At 37.9% G+C, this 15,112-nt stretch overlaps 1 protein-coding gene across 1 annotated transcript; it reads left to right on the top strand.

Moving 5' to 3' along the window:
• The first annotated feature begins 133 nt into the window (after window positions 1–133).
• AW549877 (expressed sequence AW549877) lies at window positions 134–13,845 on the top strand. Its single transcript, NM_145930.3, has 6 exons — window positions 134–265; window positions 3,416–3,522; window positions 4,016–4,162; window positions 6,194–6,325; window positions 7,175–7,289; window positions 9,401–13,845. The coding sequence occupies exons 1-6, from the start codon at window positions 166–168 to the stop codon at window positions 9,682–9,684; spliced, it is 885 nt and encodes a 294-aa protein (NP_666042.2). The 5' UTR covers window positions 134–165; the 3' UTR covers window positions 9,685–13,845.
• Window positions 13,846–15,112: the final 1,267 nt, after the last annotated feature.

Raw genomic sequence — 15,112 nt, 5'->3', positions numbered from 1 at the left:
ACTAAATACCCGGAACGACCTTTGCGGGCCGGGGCGGTCGTAGCCCGGAGCCTATGTCTCCGCCCACCGGCTGGGCGGGCTCCGCCCCCACTCCGCCAGCCAGGCCGTCAGGTGATCTGGGGCTCACGTGGTCACGTGGACAGGGCGGGCGCGCCCGAGCTGGCCATGGCGGCCGCGGTGTCCGGTGTGGTGAGGCGGGTGGAAGAGCTCGGGGACCTGGCTCAGGCTCACATACAGCACCTTAGCGAAGCCGCGGGGGAAGACGGTGAGGGAGCGCCGCAGAGGGAAGTGGGCGGACGGTGGTGAGATGCGAGGGGACCGCTGCGCTCGGTGGCCAGAAGGCGCGGCCTTCGGTCCGAGGCGGGGTCCCTGGTGCTGGCACTGCTGAGCTTGGTCCCCATTGGGCAGTCATCTGCCCTCTCCTCAGATGTCCTGTTACCCATGCAGCGTTTTCTACGTTCCTTGAAATCCTTTTTGTTTACATCCGACCAGATGTGTGGTGTCGAATCTGCGAGAAGGGTAGACTTTAAATAAAAGTACACACGGACTTTCTCCGGAATGTTCATACTGCCCAGAAAATGAACAGTATGTTTTTTTGTTGTTTTTTTTTTTTTTTTTTTTTTTTTTTTTTTTGCATTCAGAGAGACATGCATGACAGTTCACTTTTTCATTACTGCCTTGTAAATTTCCACTTTGTTTTCAATTCAAAATTCAGCTGTAAATACATATTGTACACAGTTATGGTGTAATTTTAATGCTCCCCCCCCCGCCCCATTTTAGTCCTTAGGTATTTTCTTAGAAGGGAAAATAGGTTAGGAAATACGTCATTCTTTTGACATCAGACTCGGTTTGCTTTTTATAAATTCTCAGTTGCCAATTGGTTCGACAGTAATCTTTTTTTGTTTTTTGAATGTTGAGCCTTTACCATCCATGAGCTTTAAAATTCTTGTGATTAGAGTCATACGATGACCGAAATGAAACATTTCTCCCAGGTGATTGACTAGTTGGTGTATTTACGGAATCAGTTCTATAATTAAATGAAGCACATATGACCACACTGAGGCTTTTTATCTTTTGGTTTGTGGCAAGCGGAACATAGAATTTGTAGTCACTGTTACCTCCCTGGGTCATGTGTCAGCCAGAGCTCAGGTAGTCTTACTTACTTATTACTGAGCCTAACAGTAATTCATATTTTCTTATGAAAGAATTCTATGATCCATTGTGAAAGGAGGCCTGGAAAGGAGGTTCAGTGTTCCATGGCCTTGTTTGGAGGCTTTGTTTATACATCTGAAAATTTACTAAAATCATAACTGTAGCTATCTGCTTTACAATCTACTAGGCAACATTGACGTTAATCTTACTGGAGAATTACTAACAGGGCTTACTTAACACCAGATTATATGTATTTGAATTATACTTGGCCCTTTTTCATACATCAAAATCAATAGACATCGGAAATTGGTCCCTTAGCTTAACAGTCATATGTTTTTCTTGAGTTGTCAGTATCGTTAGTTTCAATTTTATTCAAACTAGATAATAGAGTGCTAACCATCATTCCACTTAAGAGTGCTCTGTATTTATGGCCATATAGTTCTCATTCTTAACAGTATGATATTGTCCTGCATAGACTTATAAGAAGGACCTTCTCTGAAGATTATAGGAACCTTCTCAGTTTACTTTAAATATTTCTAGTAGAAAGAATGTATTTTTATGGACTTTTCCAGAATGATAGATATGCCACCACCACACCTGACCTATAATAATAACTATGACACTCCTCTTCAGCAGCGACTTCAGCAGTTCAGCACAAGTCTTTGCATTTACAGTAATCTCAGAAGTTAACGGGAAAAATATAAATAGCTTGTACAGGACGTGGGGAGGCCGATGGTCTGGACCATTTTGGTTCTCAGTAGAATCTTGTTTTCTGGGTAGTAGGGTGGTACTTCTGGGCCAAGGAGAGATGTGAAGACTGCTAACTTAAGAGCGATCTTATAGCAGTAGAAAATCCTCTAAAGCTTAAGGTCACTAAGTGACTACCTGCTGACATAGCTGATGGTATTTTATTCTAACACTGAGCAGCTTATCTGTTCACCAAATACTACATTGTCTGTCCACTGCTGGATGCCTGTGAAAGCTTCTGTAGTGCAGAAAAGATGCTTAAAGACTTTGTGTCTTGTACTGTGGTATGGATATGTACTTCATTAAGTGAAGTAGAAGGGTGGACAGTATCTTTGGGGCCCTCAAAATCAGAAATAAAGAAAATATTGTAGTAAACAGATGGTTGAGTTAAGATGGTAAAGTTTGGAAAGTTGGCTAAGTTGTGGTAAGAAAACATGCAGGAGGTATTGGGGTTTTTTGTTTTCTGTTTGTTTTCCTATAGGTTTTGAAGGAATGCGGTAATTTGTTCAGTTTCAAAGTTTTTTTTTAATAATTTATTTCAATTTTATGTGTATTGGTGTTTTACCTGCCTGCATTTTTGTGTGAAGGTATCAGATCTTGGACTTAGAGACAGTTATGAACTGTCATGTGGGTTCTGCGATTTAGACCTGGGTCATCTAGAAGACCAGTCAGTTCCCTCAACTGCTGAGCGATCTCTGTAGTCCTTCATTTTGACGTTTTAAAGGAATAAGATATAACCCTTTAAATTGGCATTGTAGTTATACCAGCTAGACATACAAGTATGATAACTTAGAATTGTTTACAGTCTGATATTTTATGAATATTTGATCTGATCAATTTTTCTTTTAGTTAATTTAGCTAGTACATTTATAAAATTGCATGCATTCAACAGACACTCTTTCTGCAAACTTGTAGATTTTGTATTATTCCAGTAAAAGCTGTAAGATTGTAAGTACTTTAGAGTATATCAACATTGTAAAAGAAACATTGTAAGAATAGACTAAGAACTACATAGATGGCTCAGTAGGTTAAGCACTTCCGGTGCAAGCATGTCAGGTGGCCTAGTGGTGCCCTTGTAATCCCAGTGCTCCCAGAGCAAGTGCAATGTAGGCTAACAGAATCACAAGCTTGTGTTCAAGAATGTGTATGATTGAGGAAGATAGCTTGATATCAGTTTTTACTTTACTATATATGCACACACATATATAGACACTACACATACACACCCAAGAAAGAAGTGGGCTATATACTTAATTCCTAAATAAAGTCTCATAAAAAAGAATGTAGTCTGGATTTGAGAAATAGTAACAAGCAATCTAAAAAGCTTTCACACCTTTGCTTTTGAGAATCAGTTTACTTCATTGTGATTGGGTTTATTTATGTAATACTTAGTATTTGAAGTAAGATATCACTATCTTGTCATAGTATAGCTTTGTTATATCATTTATGATGCATAGCTTTCCTTGTTTAAAATGTTTGAATTTATGTAAAATAATCATGTTTTTATCACTTACAGATCACTTTTTAATTCGAGCCTCTGCAGCTCTAGAAAAATTGAAACTTTTATGTGGAGAAGAGAAAGAATGTTCAAATCCATCCAATCTTTTGGAACTATATACACAGGTACTAAAGCAAATGTGAAGTCTGGTTCTATTGGGGGTGTGCATGTGTGCACATGAGTTCATGTGGACATGGGTACTTAGGCATTTGTGTGTATTCATGTGCAGGTCAGAGGTTGGAATTCGGTGTTTTCTTCAGTTGTTCTCCATCTTGATTTTGTGTGCTTGGAGTGTTTCATGTGTTTTACATACTCAGTTTACTCTTGAAGAGACTTTGAAAGGCCTTGGTTAGTTTGGTGACCACTGCAGCCCAGTTTCCTTAATAAGTAATCCAATATTTTGTGTTTGATGGAGGGACTGGAGAGATTGGAGACCGCGTCCTTCATGTGAGAAATGCGCCTTCGCCTGCCACCACTTCCTCCCTGGCTCAGCGGTTTGCTTCACATTTAAATTCTGTGCCAACATGGTTGAGTGTCTAGTAAAGTTTCTAATGTGTAACTCTTGCTTATTCTGCAAAGCTCCATGTCTTACAGAGGCACTTTCTTCTCTGTGTAAAGGCCATCCTGGACATGACATATTTTGAGGAGAACAAGCTAGTAGATGAGGATTTTCCAGAGGACTGTTCTCCACAGAAAGTAAAAGAGCTGCTCGCGTTTCTTTCAGAACCAGAAATCTTAGCTAAAGAAAGCAATATGCATCCCAAGGTGAGTTCTGCATTCTCCAGTGACGACGGAACCTTGTCATATTGTCCTGCTGCCGCTGCCCTGCTCTTTAGACTATGTTTGTTGTGGTGGGCGTATCATTGATTTATGTTAAGACTCAAGGAAGACGTTTGCCAGTAGTGGTGTGCTACATGCTTTCATCCTTTCACTTGGGAGGCAGAGGATCTTTCTGAGTTCGAGGCCAGCCTGGTCTACATACTGAGTTCCAGGCTGGCCAAGAAAGAGTACTTAGAACGATCCTGTCTCAAGATAGAGGGTGGTGGTGGAAGAGAACTTAACACTTCCAGGCCATGATGAGAAAAATGTATTTTATTGACTACTTTCAGAATATTTATGTAATGGGATTTGAATTGCAGTGTAGCACAGAATCCTTCTCTAACACAGATAGACCCATGCCCCTTTTACTTTTGCAAGTCTTAGTTCTTGACAGTCATAAAATCTAATTGATGCATTTTTTTCTTGCTTTTTTTTTTTCCCCTTTAAATTTTTGAGACGAGGTCTCACTATGTAAATGCTGGCTGAACTCTATATGCCAGGCTGGCTCAGACTCACAGAACTGCCTGCCTCCATTTTCTAAATACTGGGATTAAAATCATGTCCTGCCACACCCCGCTCTTACTATGTGTTTAAAATCCTGATCCTGATGAGCATTTCCAACTCGTAACGCTGATTATCCATCTGCTGAGCAGTTTTCTCTCTATCATCTTAAGAAATATTCTCCTGTTCTTTCTCAGAAACCTTCTTTTTTCTCATTTTAGAGACAGACAAGTATTGCCCAAGTATGACCTCTTCATCCTTTGATAGTCTATGTTACGTCTGTGATATCCTGTTCACATAATTTTTAACTGTCTTCTGTAGGTGGATTTATATATCTAGTCCTGGATACTCTTTTAATTTTTATTTTCATTTATTTGTGGGTGCATATGTGTGCATGAACGTACATGTACACAGTACACATATGGAGGTCAGAGAAGAGCTTGCTGGAGTCAGTTCTCTTTTTCTACTGTACAAGTTCTATGTAGCGGGTAATTTTAAAAGAACCCATGCTTGTTATGGCTCGGTGTCAGCATCCGAGGTCTTGCCCAGCCCCCACAGCTAACTCAAAGTGGCTGTCTGGCTGTGGTTCCCATGGCTGGTCTACAGATGCCAACAACTACTGTGGTCTCACTCAGCACCTCTAGTCCCATGGAGGGAAACACTAGAGACTTATATCTATACCAGCCAGATTTAGACCAGTAAATCTCCAACCCCAGTATGCACATGCAGAGAACCACAACTCAGTTAATGTATTTATAAGTTGCACGCCTAGATTGGACAATCTACCACTATACTACTCTATTGCTCTGCTATGAAATAAATCCCTAGCTACTGAATAGAATTCAGGCCTTGAGGTTTGGCAGCAAGCACCATTATCTGCTGAGCCATCTTGCTGGCTCTGCTAAGTACTACTTGAAGTAAATTATTTCTTGTATTTAAGTGCCTTCTCAGTGTCCACCTAAATATCTTCTTGGCTCTGTGTGTTCATTAGGACAGGTTAGCAGGAAGAGTAAATTACCAAGATATAAAGGCCATGCCATTACAAACACTTTAGATTTACTAAAATACATTTTTGCATATAACTTTTCATTATTTTAGCAGTTTAATTCTTAACTCTAGTCTCTAATTCCTGTTTCATTCTAGAAAAAAGATACAATCTCAAATCAATGTGTTTCTAAAATAGTATCTTTTAATAAATAATAAATTTTGCATTTTCCAAAAAATAGTAGTGGAATTTGCTACTGTAATCTCAAGGTATTTTATAAAACTATTTGTAAATTACAGAGTTATTTTGATGTATATTTACCAACAGACTATACTATTTCTACTTAATTCAAATGTAAGTTTTCCTCTGTAACCTAACTTGGACAGGTTCTATAAAATGAGTGCTTTTAATTGTTCAGTTTTCTTTAGAAGTCTGATTTTTGTAGATAATCGGCTTTCCTTTGTGGCTGTTCCTTTTCTCTTTCCTTTCAGCTGTGCGGTTTGCTTGGGGCTGAGCTCCTGGAGTGCCTCTCTTGGAGGCGAGGGGCCCTGCTGTACATGTATTGTCATTCGCTGACTAAGAGAAGGGAGTGGCTCCTCAGAAAATCCAACTTGCTTCAAAAGGTAGAAAAAAAAAAGAATCATTTATGATTTTGATTGTGGCCATCTACAGGATTGAAAGCATTTTATAGCAGTAGTGAGATGAGAAGGTCTGGACTAGTGGACCTACACTTTAGGTTCACAGGTTCTTGGAATTTCCATGAAGAGTAATATGACACATGAAGATTATCATCATAGGAGAACACTACATGAGTTTCTTAAGTTCTTGATTTTTATGTTCGCATGAATGTAAGATACATTTCTAAATATTTTCTTTGGTTGAAGTAGTCTTGTTGTGAGTATCTCTTTGTAGGTAAGGTACGCCTGAGGAGCCTCTGTGACCTCTGATTCTCTCTGTAGTATTGTGTCACTAAGAGTTCTAGCTCAGTGTAAATGTACCCATAGTATTCATCAGCTTGAAAACTGAAGGTTATACATTCAGGTAGGAAAATTTAGCTAAACTATATCTGAATCATAAAAAAGACTAAAAATTTAGTCGCATGTTAGAGTACTGTCGAGCATGTCTAGGTTCAGTTCCAAGAATTACAAAACAAATAAAATTCCACATATATTTGTAAAGTTCTTTTTAATCCACCTTTATAGAATTTATCCTTTGATAACATTTCTGAACAAGTGTATTATCACAGCATGTGTTTGTAGCTGACATTCTTTCCCTGATTCATACTCTTGTGTTTGTGGGTTTAACTATATTAGGACAGTCTTAGAATGTTGAGTCCAAACGCCCTTGGACTGGAATAGTAATTATATGACCTGTATGTCAGTCCGTTTAGTTTTGAGGAAAGGACGTGGAAAGGGTACTTGTTTTTCTAGGTCTTTGTGTAATGTTTTAATTTATTTGGCTTCTTTATTTAGTACCTTGTTGATGGGATCAATTACTTGCTACAGATGCTAAATTATCGATGCCCTGTCCAGTTAAATGAAGGTGTTTCTTTCCAAGACCTAGACACAGCTAAATTGCTGAGTACAGGTAATGTAGTCTCTTGTTAAAATTTTCTGTGATTGAAAAAATTTTAAAAGATTTTAGAAAGCTTGCTAACTTTACTCTCACTTAAATTTCATGCTAGATTTTAAATGATTCAAGTAATTCATATAATGTAAAAAAACCACTAAAAATACTTAGTTTTGGTTGGTTAGATGGCACAGGTCTTTAATTGCAGTACTCAAGAGGCAGAGGGATGTGGCTCTGTGAGTTCAAGGTCACTTTGATCTACATAGTAAATTCCAGGACAGCCAGGGGTACATAGTAAGCTGTGACATACATAAATATGTGTGTGTGTACAAGTATGTTTTATATGTAAATATATATACACACACACACACACACACACATACATATGTACACATATAACATGTGTATAAACACATATAACCTACTGTTCCTGTGACTGTGTGTGGTTACCCATGGAAGCCAGAAGAGGGCGCCAGAGTTGGAGATAACTTGAGAGAGCTAATGTAGCATATTACTTTTGCTTATTTTAATTTTGACCAGAATCAGATTTGAATATTAATGTCATCCTGGAAATAAGTTTTAGTTAGACATTTTGCGCTTTTTATGCCCTTGCTATGTAGAACTTGTTTTATACATAGGAAACATAATGTAGTGAGCTCTTTCATTTTTTGAATGCAAACCTTACATTCAGCTCTCCAGTAATTACTTTTTTTTTTGATACAGTACTTTAGTGAGTCAACTATTCTGCCAAACCTCTTACCTCACTTCCCGCTGTTTTTAGGAAGAATTTGAAGATGACAGCATATAAGAACAAATTTGGGGGCTTCGAAACATTTAAAACAGCAGAACTGAATTCTGCTGCTAACAGTTGTAGTTGTATTGAATTGTTTTAGGCTAGTCTCATAGTCACTGTTGTGTTGCTGTAAGAGACACCATAAGCAAGGCAGCTCTTGTGAAAGAAAGCATTAATTGGGGTCTGGCTTATAGTTGCAGAGGTTTAGTCCATTATCATCATGGTGGAAGCAGAGAGGTAGGTGTTGTGCTGGTAAGGGCTACATCCTGATCCACAAGGAGCAGGCAGAGAGACAGAGACAAAAACAGAAACAGACAGAGGGACAGATAGAAGCAGAGACACAGAGAAAGAAAGACAGAGATACTGAGCTTAGGCCTGGCAGAGAGCAAGGCTCTGGGCTGACATGGGGTTTTGAACTCTGAAAATTCACTACCAAGTGGTACACCTCCTTGAGGCCATACCTATAATCTTTTTAAATAGTGTAACCCCTCGGTGATTAAACATTCAAATATGTGAGCCTATGCGGGCCGTTCTTATTAAACCAACATGGTGAAGTTATCATGATCCTTAATTTGAGGTAAGTTTCCTTACCACACAAGTACTTAATAATTAGAATAAATCATTTATTTGTGTTAAGTGACCTTAAGAAGTTGAATGATCATATACTCAATACTTGTTTTTGTTTTAATTACTTAACTTTTTAATCTTGTTTTTTTCAAGTTTGGTTTTATTGTGTAGCCTAAGTTAGCCTGGAACTCCTATGTAGTACAGGAAGCTGGTCTGCAACTGTAATCCTGCCCACCTTCAAGGTTATTGGAATTACAAATGTTCTTACTTCTCCTGCCCTACCGAAGTAATTTGTGTTGCTAACAAATTACCATGCTTTGATAATATTTAGTTATATACTTGCTGGGAATAATGTTAAATTCACCTTCTGATGGAAATTGTCCTGGGTGGTTTTTTTTTTTTTTTTTTTTTTCCTAGTAATACAAAGCATTTTGGAGTATCATCATCTGTGATAATTTAGAATTGTATAGTATACAGAATTTAACGTATTATTTTAGAAGGGCTCTACCAGTGAAATTAATTCTCAAAAAAGGCCCTAAAAGAGGCTCCTAAAATGTTAAGTACGCACACTTAAATGGTTTTAAAATTGTTTGACAGTAGTGTGCTTTGTCTGGGGGTTGAACGCTTCTAGGAAAAAGAGAAGTGCTGACTAAGTTAGGCCTGTGCTAGTGAGAGTGGCCTTCTCCAAGCTAGTAAGTGGTATGACAAAGGTTTATTGTCAGAGCTTTTATTAGTGTTGTAAGAACTGAATTCTAAATGTCCTTCCCAGGAGTCTTTAGTGACATCCATGTGCTGGCTATGATGTACAGTGGAGAGATGTGCTACTGGGGGTTAAAGCACTGCACAGATCAGCAGTCAGAAAACCATGAAGTTGATACTGATGTTTTTGGAGCAAGCTGCACCACACACAAAGAAACCTTGGATTTCCGAGAAGTAGGAGAAAAAATTTTGAAGAAGTATGTGTCGGTGTGTGAAGGACCTCTGAAGGAGCAAGAGTGGAACACCGCAAACGCAAAGCAAATCTTAAGTTTCTTTCAGCAGCGCTGTAGCTAGGTGTTCATCTAGGTCTCAACTCAAATACATAAAGATGCTGAAGTGGGGAAGAAGGCTTTGACAAAGGAGATGTACTACACTGATCTTGAGACGGTTACACTACATAAAGGTGCCCAGTGCACTACGCTTCTCTAATGCTGTCACCTTTCCCTGAGTGGTCTTAGGTCTGTGAAGAATATTCTCTAATTTCTAGAATGGCATATATGCCATTCTAACTGAACTTGAACTACATATAAACCTGCCACTGGTAAGGAGGAACCCAATGTAGATGGACAGTTGTTTTCTAATATTTTAGGTTATATTTTTTATTGTACTAAAATATATGTAACACAGAATCTCCTTATTTTGAAGTATGCATACTTCAAAGATGGAAATCAGGTTTTCTCCTTGTTTCAAATATAAAGTATAGCTATAAATGTAGGCAATTAGAATATTGTGACTAATATTTAGATTTCATTTCCAGTAATTAAACAACAAAGGATTTAAAAGATGAAACTTATTTATTTTGCCATGCATTACTAATAATACTTAATTTACTTATCCATTTTATAAATTATTTTATTTTATTTAAAACAAAAACTGCATGGTTACTCCAAAAAGAAGGTAAATTCAGTATAGATGAGACCACCATTAGTTCAGATGCTTGTAGGGCACATCTTTGCATATAATGAACTTTACACATATTTTGCCTTTCAGTAAGACTGAAATGCTGAAGGCCAAAGAGCCTAGTTTGCTGTCTTGCTCACCTTTCTCTGCCTACCTCAAGTCTTCCGATGCACTAGACTTCTGTCCCAGTGACATCTTCACATTCCTGTCATTTCTGTAACTGAATCTAAGCATGAGCCACACTCAGTTTCTCTTTCTGAAGTCTTACATTTTAGTAACTGATGACAGTTCTCTTCTTTTCAGCTTTTAAAATTTCTTTGTTTTCATTGGTTTTTCTGTTTTCATTCTACAGCTTTCAACCTTTTCACGGGCTTCTCTAGACTGCTCTAACTCCTGAACAGCGACCTCTTTCATGTTTTTTTTTGCCCCCTACTTCATGGGGCATCATCACATGAATACTGGCCTCCCTTGTTTCCTCTCCTATTTTATCTCCTTGGCAGCATCATCCTTGGCAGGCTCTCAGCACTGCATTAATCTTGTCAGCCAGTCATTCTTAGGAGACTAAGTTTTATGGAAGGCATGCAATCCTTCAAAGTGTATTGCTACACATTGACTTCACTTAACAATCCTAACTGCAAAGCTACTAAGGTGCCTCCCCTTTTCCCACCATGGTAGAGTCAAAGTTCATTAGTCACCTCTACCCTTGCTCTTCCACAGGAAGTTTAGATTATGAGGGAGTCAACTCTATTTATGCATTTTTCTGTTTTAAAGGAGAAGAATTTGCCTAATTTCTGTTGAAGACTGATCTTTGTTATTTCTTCTTTCTCCTGTAGTTTCTCATTTTCTGCCTGTCCTCATGAAAGTTTCATTCTCTTCCTTCTCTTTTTCTCTTTACTCTAAATACTCATGGCAAGCAGTATTTCTCACTGCCATCATGGCTTATGCCACCTATAATGTTAGGCTGGTTTCCATGCCAGGAACTGGAACCCCACTCTCCTTGCTCTCTGAATTTCATTTTTAATTGACTGCTAAATGTCTTCACTTTGACAAATACTGACTGCATGGTCATTTTAAGTTCAATATGAGCAAATAACAAATTTTTATCTCTTATGGAAATCTTTTCTGCCTCATTTCCCTCCAATTTTGTATGTTTTCCAAATAAGCAAATAGAAGGCCTACTTTCCATCCTTATTTCTGCACACACTCTGATTTGTGTTCTAGACCAACGGTTTTCAGACATTAAAATGCGAGGTTCCTTTTTGATAAACAGAATTCTGAATAAGCAGTGGAAGCCAAGGGAGATTCCACAATCCCTGCCACAACTCTTGGCCTGTCTTTATACAGCCAAGATTTTTATGTAACCTAGCATTTTAGCAAGTTTTATTAGGAAAATATTGTAGCTTTCTAAATCTTTAATGTGAATTTTAGAAGCACAGATTTCTTTAGTGGATCATAATCAGTTAATCAAGTGCTTCCACTCCCTTTCCCAAATGCACTTATGTTTTACAACCATAGTACCGTTGTAGACGTCATTATTGCTGGACTGGTCTTTGTGGCCAGATAAATTACTTTACTTGTATGACGTACCTTTAGGAATACTGTGTCTAAAGGCTTTTTTCAGCCCTTTCCAGTAGAAATTAGATGTTCCTTTATTTTCTCGCTTCCTTTCACATGTCACCACAGTACAATGTGTTGTAATTTTTTTTCTTACTACTGAACGAACTCCATATCTTAAAATTTTATCTTTGCACACACTGTTCATTGCATGGTAGGTAGTAATGTCTTCTGAATTAATGAGGCATGATTTGAAATGCCAAACTTTGCACAAGACGGTTGCTGCTATTGCATTCCAAACTGCCATGCCCTCTATACCAGTGGTTGATATAGCAAAAGGGAGCATGTCTTCCTCGGAGGAGTCAAGTGTTACCTGGACACTAAACCTGAGAAAATAAGACTGTCTTCACAAGCTGAGAACTTCCATTTTTGCCTTTATGACCTTTGGGGGCTCACTGGTTGATACAATTATGAGGGTATTTCTGGGTGCTTTTTGTACAATTTACTCCCCTACCCCAAACAATTGGAGAGCAATTTATAGACCATAATAGTTGTAGTACTTTCTACTGTGGTGTTATAAAAGGAAAATACATCTTTTGGTATTAATCTTGATGAGTAAATTGTTTTATTTAGAATGAAGTAACCTCAAAATAACAAATACTCCACATAACAATAAGCCTATAATAGACCCTTTCAATAGCTAATATGTGCCTACAACATGCCATATTTTGTCCTAGGCACTGAGGATATAAACACCCTCCTGTTACAGGCTTTTAGTGGAGGAAGAATGTACAGTATGCCAAGTGATAACACACTTAGCAGGGTGTAGGGGACTATTGTGACGTGGAGATGGTGCTATTGTATTTAGAGTGGTTAGAAAGATCCATCTAAGCACTGTCTTCAATTTCCATCCTGTTTTTTCTGATGCCTTGTGTATGCAGTACATCTGAAGATTTTCCTAAGGAAGTGGCTCTTAAAACCTCCTTTTATTGAATCTAATGGCTTTCTCATTCGTGGTGTTTCTGATGCCTACAGCCTAAAGGTCTTGGGTTCTTTATTCACTTGAGGTGGTTTTCTGTCCACCGCCCAGTTCCCTTTTCTATCTTCTATACGGTTATTACATCTTTCCACAGAAACCAAAACTCTGTACTGTCTTTAGTATTACTTCCCTATTATTTTAAACACAGTATGAAGTAGCATTGTATGGAAACATTACAGTAAGAGGTACTTAATATAGACACAGCGTATGTATTATATCATGCTGGTGTTTGGTAGCTTTTGCTTTCCTGCGTCTAGTGAAAATTTATCTTCGGTTTGAATTCTCTGCTGTTGATTAAATGTAAAATGTTACAGGATTTTCCCACAATCCTTAAACGTTTATCACTCTTTACTCAGTGTGAGTTTTCTGATGTGGAGTAGACTTTAAGACTTGATTTAAGAGCCTGTCTCTCTTGCTATGTTTATAGGCTGTCTGGCTGCTGTGCATTATTTCATGTTAAGTCACATATCATGACATCCCCTTATCCTTTGCTTACAGTGGAAAAAGGTGAAAGTCATGACTAAGAGGCCACCATAAAAGATACATTCCCAGCCTCACAATCTTGTGCTCAGTCTTGTGATGTTCATTAAAGTATGAACTGTGTCTGAAGGTGTTTTCCAGTTATCTTCATGACATTTTAAATACCCACCGCTACTAACTTGGTCTGCTTGTAGATTGCTTGTCTCCTGGGGCCCCTTTATAACTCCATGAGGATATTTCATCTGTCACAGAGTCCAGGATTCAATAGTCCTCTAGTATTACTTACCCTTCATTCATTTACTATAAAAGGAAATAGATTATAAAAGTATTATGTCTACATAAGCTTAAGATAGCCAGGATTAAAAGTATTCATTATGTACTATGCCGGTGTTTCCTAGTTTTGTTTTTGCAAATTTTAGTGACATGTTCCAGCTACAGTGTTTTGGAACATATACTTAATAAAATAAAACGAAACCCCCCTACTTGTTTCTTACTTTCTTTTATATTTTATTCTTGCATCACTTTTCTGTCCTAATTTATGAATACCTTCTTTCTGGTCCTAGTAACTTTCAAAGAGAGTAGCATAATGATTCAGATTGTGAGTTCTTGAACTAGAAGGCCTGAGGTAAATCACAACCCTGTCATTTCCTAACTGGAACTGTGTCAATTGCTAAGTCTTTCTGTCTTTAAATAGTATATATTTTTAATTATTTTTAAGTATGTATAAATTGTGTGTGTGTGTGTGCATGTGGGTGCATGTGGCCCATGCCCGTGGAGGCTAGAGTCTCAGATCCCCTGGAATTGGAATTAGAGATGGTTATAAGTTACCTGATGGTGCGAGGGACTCCCAACTCCTATCCTCTGCAAAAGCAGGAGGAGCTCTTAGTACTGAGCCATGTTTTAACAATTCTATAATGAAGCTGATTTCTTCCTCGCTCAGTAGATAAGTCACATTTCCTTGTAATATAAAAGCAGTGGCATTTTCATTTCTTCATACTTAAAATGACTTATGCTAATTTTCTTTCTCTGAATACAAAACACAGTTTAGAGAGGAGAAAGGCCATATAAGTAATTAATTCATAAGTCTTTCCCCTTGTCCTGATAATCTGAGCAAGTGGTTGACCTACTCATTGCTGAGCAATGTCATAGGAAAGAATAATCATTTTTAAATGTATGCTCTGACAGACCCTCAGTTGCCCAGCTTCCAGCTTTATTGAATGTCTGTTACTTTTCATTTGGAGCTTCAGGTACTGCATTTTGAATGAAGGGCCCTTGTGAAAAGTGTCTAGGGTCCACTACTGAGCATTATGTACTGTTACATGCAGCTATTGCTGTGTTACTTTCATATTTATATACTAGCAACTATTTCCTGTAGCCTAGCGTGTTTTTAAAAGATGTGGCCTTTGCCTTCTACTTCGAAGATTGTAAAATGGTATTAATTTTTAAATATCCTATGGACTAGATGTAGAATGTTTTGACAATTGATATTAAACCAGTTGTATATAGATGATAAAATTTAACTGTTTTCCCAAAAAACAAAAAACAAAGCAAAACACAAACAAACCATCTTGGAATAGTAAGTGGTTAAAGGTTGACAGTGATTTTGAGATAGATTATGTGGGCTCCGCCCATCTTCCATGTTCTCCAGAACAAGGTTTACACCTCAGGTTATAACGTGGTGATCCTTACTAGATTATTCTAAAAGATTTTAAAGAATTTAACACGTGACTACTAAATCCGAAGTATTCC

Source organism: Mus musculus, chromosome 15 (genome assembly GCF_000001635.26).
Source record: "Mus musculus strain C57BL/6J chromosome 15, GRCm38.p6 C57BL/6J".
NCBI classification, from domain to species: Eukaryota; Metazoa; Chordata; class Mammalia; order Rodentia; family Muridae; genus Mus; species Mus musculus.
Note: the sequence above shows the minus strand (reverse complement) of the source record. Positions and strands in the feature narration are given on the sequence as shown.

Bases quoted from the DNA above. Each gene is read 5' to 3' on its own strand.
- AW549877 (NM_145930.3), top strand. From the start codon at position 166: ATGGCGGCCGCGGTGTCCGGTGTGGTGAGGCGGGTGGAAGAGCTCGGG. The intron at 266-3,415 runs GTGAGGGAGCGC...TATCACTTACAG, and splicing joins CGAAGCCGCGGGGGAAGACG to ATCACTTTTTAATTCGAGCC. The intron at 4,163-6,193 runs GTGAGTTCTGCA...CTTTCCTTTCAG, and splicing joins AAAGCAATATGCATCCCAAG to CTGTGCGGTTTGCTTGGGGC.